At 30.1% G+C, this 4,454-nt stretch overlaps 1 protein-coding gene across 1 annotated transcript in view; it reads left to right on the plus strand.

Moving 5' to 3' along the window:
• The first annotated feature begins 833 nt into the window (after nucleotides 1–833).
• LOC111622826 (UDP-glucose 4-epimerase-like) overlaps nucleotides 834–4,454 on the plus strand; it is a 20,855-nt gene continuing 17,234 nt past the window's right edge. Inside the window, exons 1-5 of the mRNA XM_023365248.1 lie at nucleotides 834–911; nucleotides 1,518–1,645; nucleotides 1,717–1,832; nucleotides 1,901–2,014; nucleotides 2,098–2,274. Of these exons, the coding sequence (XP_023221016.1) occupies nucleotides 1,519–1,645; nucleotides 1,717–1,832; nucleotides 1,901–2,014; nucleotides 2,098–2,274 (534 nt within the window). The 5' untranslated portion in view covers nucleotides 834–911; nucleotide 1,518. The remainder of the gene's footprint in view (nucleotides 912–1,517; nucleotides 1,646–1,716; nucleotides 1,833–1,900; nucleotides 2,015–2,097; nucleotides 2,275–4,454) is intronic.

Raw genomic sequence — 4,454 nt, forward strand, 5'->3', positions numbered from 1 at the left:
TTTCACGACATGCTTTCACACTACATATGCAAAGTTTTGAAATTAATATATATTCCTTTATATTTTATAAAAATTTATTTCTAAATATTCAATGCAAATATCTTGAAATCATTATTGGTTCACTACCACTTGTCTATTGCATATATGGTTTCAAAAGAACTGTTGCCACACTGTACACAGCTTATACTATTAATATCAAATTGGTGATATNTATAATATAATATAATATAATAATAAATATATAATTTCTGACAAATTAATTGAAAACAATGTGTTTGTAAATCAGATTTGACACTTAAACACTATTTAGAGGTCAGAAACGGGAGAAATATCTGTCCTAAAAAGGATTTAAGTTTGATTGTTTTCGGGTTTACTCGCTTTGATTTATAAGGAGGTGTATTTGACTATCTTAATTTTTTATATAAAAGTCTATCAACGAAAATTAATTGTATGACAGTTATCAAATATTGATACGAAATTCATACAAAATGATTTTTACGTTATAATAGGAGCCTTCCAATAAATACGTGTTCAGAAGGGTGTCACAAAAAGTACTGTACATCATTGCAAATCACAGGGAGGGAGGAAGCAAAAGTGGTTCAAAAACTTTACACGTAACTAATGGACGGTTCCGTACCGAATCAAAATTTTCTTTAAAAAAAAATACAAATCAAAGTTTTAAAAATATACTAAAAGCGATAAAACGTAAGCATAAAATCCACGTTTAGATTCTTAAACAAGTACAATTATAAAAAAAAATTTATAAGATAAGTTTTTCAGTATTGTCCGAGGTCAACGATAGTGAAAGGGAATAATTTTTCCTCGACGCCATCTAGCGAGTCAAAATTATACTAAGGCATTCAATCAGTGTTGTCAACACTCGCTCCCAGGTATTCGGAGGATACGCACGGGTAAGTCTCTTTTGGAATATATTCATTAAACTCTCTTAAAAGTAAACATATAGGTTATCTATATATAATTACTAATATATTTATAAATTATGATATGTATATATACATATTTTCCTTTATAAAACTGTTTTTGTTTTATTAAAAATATTTTTAAAAATTATGATTAAATATATAAAATAAGAAAGATTAAAAAAAAAACACTACGAAAATAATGACATCATAGTCATAACGAGAAGTGACATGTATACTACGAAATGGTCTGTCCTTGAACTTTATTTTCATACCTTGACTGTTTGTCTCCCCCACTGACAGCATAACTTTTACACGCTCGCAATTGTCACACTTTCTAAGTAAAAACTTGTCAAGAGAATAAATTGTGCAATGTGAAATTCAAAAAACGAGAGGAAAAAAAAAATTATAAATAATTCTGCTTTTAGTGAGGTCAATAGACCAAGAGTTGTTGCAGTACAAGTTTCTTTTCTGCCAGAGAAAAATACTTATTGTGACAGTAGATGGAAGTATCGGCTATTAATTTTTTAAATCGTTTTTTTCCGTCAAGTTAATATTCTTGGAATTTAAATAATGGCAATTTTTTTTATATGTAAGGATGGACTGCAAGAAGACTGTGTTTGTGACCGGAGGTGCAGGTTTTATTGGAAGTCACACTGTCACAGAACTTTTGCAGGCCAATTATCATGTTGTGGTCGTCGATAATTTTGTTAATGCGGTTTCTGGTAAGAATCGAAGATAAAATAATTAATTAGAGGTTAAGTTTTTAAAAGTTTCAGGTTAATTTTTCTTTTAGGTAAAAGTGGGGAAGCACCAAGTCTGAAGAGGGCAGAAGAGATAACTGGCAAGAAAGTAACGTTTTATCACTGTGATCTCTTGGATAAAGATGCACTCGGGAGGATATTTCGCAAGGTATAATTGAATATAAACAGTTTGGATGGTAATAATAATGTTTTAAAACTATTCAATGCTTAATTTAGCACAAGGTTGATTATGTTGTCCATTTTGCTGCAATGAAAGCTGTAGGAGAATCGATGGCGAAACCACTCTTTTATTATAAAAATAATGTCGTCAGCACTATTAACCTGTTAGAAGTACGTATCCGGATTTTCTATTACAATTTATATACATATGCTTTATTGGTGAATACTTAATGAATGACATAACGTTTTTCTAGGTCATGTGCGAAAATGGCGTTTACAATATGGTTTTTAGTAGTTCTTGCGTAGTTTATGGTAAACCTCAATATCTTCCGATCGACGAAGCTCATCCCACGGGAAATGTTATTAATGTCTACGGAAGAACAAAATATACTATCGAACAAATATTAGAAGACATGTGCAAGGCAGAAAAGGTAATTTTTAGCAGTACTTTTGAATTATTTTATCCACTAGAAAATGTTAAAATATGCTAAATTTCTGGTAGATTACCAAAAGATTATTAAAGATGCTAGTAGATAAATGGATTTATTTAATAATTAAATATTTGATTTTGATTATGATTATGAATAAATACCTGACCTCAAATAAAAATAACATTCAAAATTGAGGCAAATAAAATTGTCAGTAATAACTTCGATATCTTCCGAAATGTCGCTTTTGATTGAAGGTTTTTTGGACCAATTGGAATAATAATTAGCTCAAAAACTACACTTTTATGGCAACGATTATAGGCAATTATTAATTAATTATATATCTTGTACAGTATCTGATACATTCTGTACTATTAAGCGCTACTGTTTAACTATTATGAGTTTTTTCATACGCTATTTTATAGATCCGTAAATCATATTAGCATTCGTGATTTTGATCACATGCCATTTTTATATGAACGAATTTAAATTATATTGAACTACCTAAGTTTCCAATATTTAAAGAAATTCTTCTTTGCATATAATCCACTTCGAAAACGCTTGAGAATGTAGAAATGAAATTAGATTCGATAATTGTGCATCCCATAAGAACTTTAAGAAATTTTATTTATATATTATACTATATGTTATATATATTTACTTATATAATTATATATTCATTAATATATTAACAAAAATATTATTAAGTTCTTTTAACGGATGGCTGAGATGATTAAGGCATCAGCCTACCGCTCTGGAGGACCCGGGAGCGAGCAGCTTCCAGGAATTTTTTCATGGCAGTCATTCCTAGATACGTTAAACTATCTGGTCGATGGCCGGGTGGCAGCCTACCGCTCTGGGGACCGGGATCGAATCCGGACAGATCAAAAAAACCCAGGAATTTTTCGGGGTAGTCCATCCGGATACGCCGGGCTTCATCCCCACCACCCGGTTTGTGGACCTAGCTGAACCCATGATGGGCTTGATTTAAAAAAAAGGCCTTCCTAGTGTTCCAGAGCACTAAGAGTTTTGCCCTGTAAGCACTAAGAAAGTTTTAAACAGGAAAATATTTTATAATTTCCAATATAACGAATTTTTTGAATTTTATAGTTTGAGCTTAACATAATTTTATATTATAAAATGCAAGAGGATTTTCAAAATGTAAACAATTTTTAATATCTATATAATGTACTGTATATGATTGTTTAGCACACAGAGGTTGTCATTAACATTAACCTTCACTGCAATATAATACAGATGTTAATCTAGGTCAACTTTATCATAAATATTAACCTTAATGAAATTAATGGCATTAATCATTAGATCATAAATATGTCATCTTAAGGATAGAAGACATAAAAATTTTAGAATTCTCGATTAATATGGCCTTTACCATGTCAAAATAGAATTTTTATTTGTAAAATGTGTCAAAGTATTAAGCTTAATTAATGTCAACAGGAAGTGGGGTTTGTATAGCTTATTTCCGAACTATTTTCATTATTCTGAAGGGAGCATCTCATCGCCGATTTTAAAGTCAATCGGTGTGAGCCTTAAATTAAAGATATAAAGAATATTCTTTATATATGGAATGATCATGAACGAGAGACATTCAACGAGAGGCAAGCTCATTTTGTAATGTATGTATGTCTAGAACATTCTGCAATTAACGTTTATAATTAAATTCATTGTTCTAAAGATTCATCTTTTACAATAAAACATGAAAATATAATTAATAGACGCGCAAATAATTTATTTATAGAAATTATTGGTTTATTGAATATTATCAAATTTTTTATACATATACAGTATAAGTAATGCCATTAGACAGGAGGTAACTTCTCTCCCAAATAACAAAAATTCCAGTTAAAATCATAAAGATAATAGGCCCATAGACCTAATAAAAGAATAAAAAGAAATCTATACTAATATTATAAAGAGGTAATGTTTGTATGTATGTATGTATGTATGTATGTAAGTTTGTTTGCAGCAGGTAATCTCCGAAACTACTCATCCGATTTCAAAAATTCTTTCACCAATATTTAGAATGGAACCTCAGGGTGGACATAGGCTGTATATTATTCCGTTAAACATTCATATAAATTAAAATATATAATCTAGGTTAAGGCTTTTATGTCCAACAGATGGCGCTACGAGTACGACGCCCTAAGTTTGCTTTTCTGTGA

This window comes from Centruroides sculpturatus, unplaced genomic scaffold, assembly GCF_000671375.1.
Source record: "Centruroides sculpturatus isolate CEXI.00-Female unplaced genomic scaffold, Cexi_2.0 scaffold332, whole genome shotgun sequence".
Taxonomy (NCBI): Eukaryota; Metazoa; Arthropoda; class Arachnida; order Scorpiones; family Buthidae; genus Centruroides; species Centruroides sculpturatus.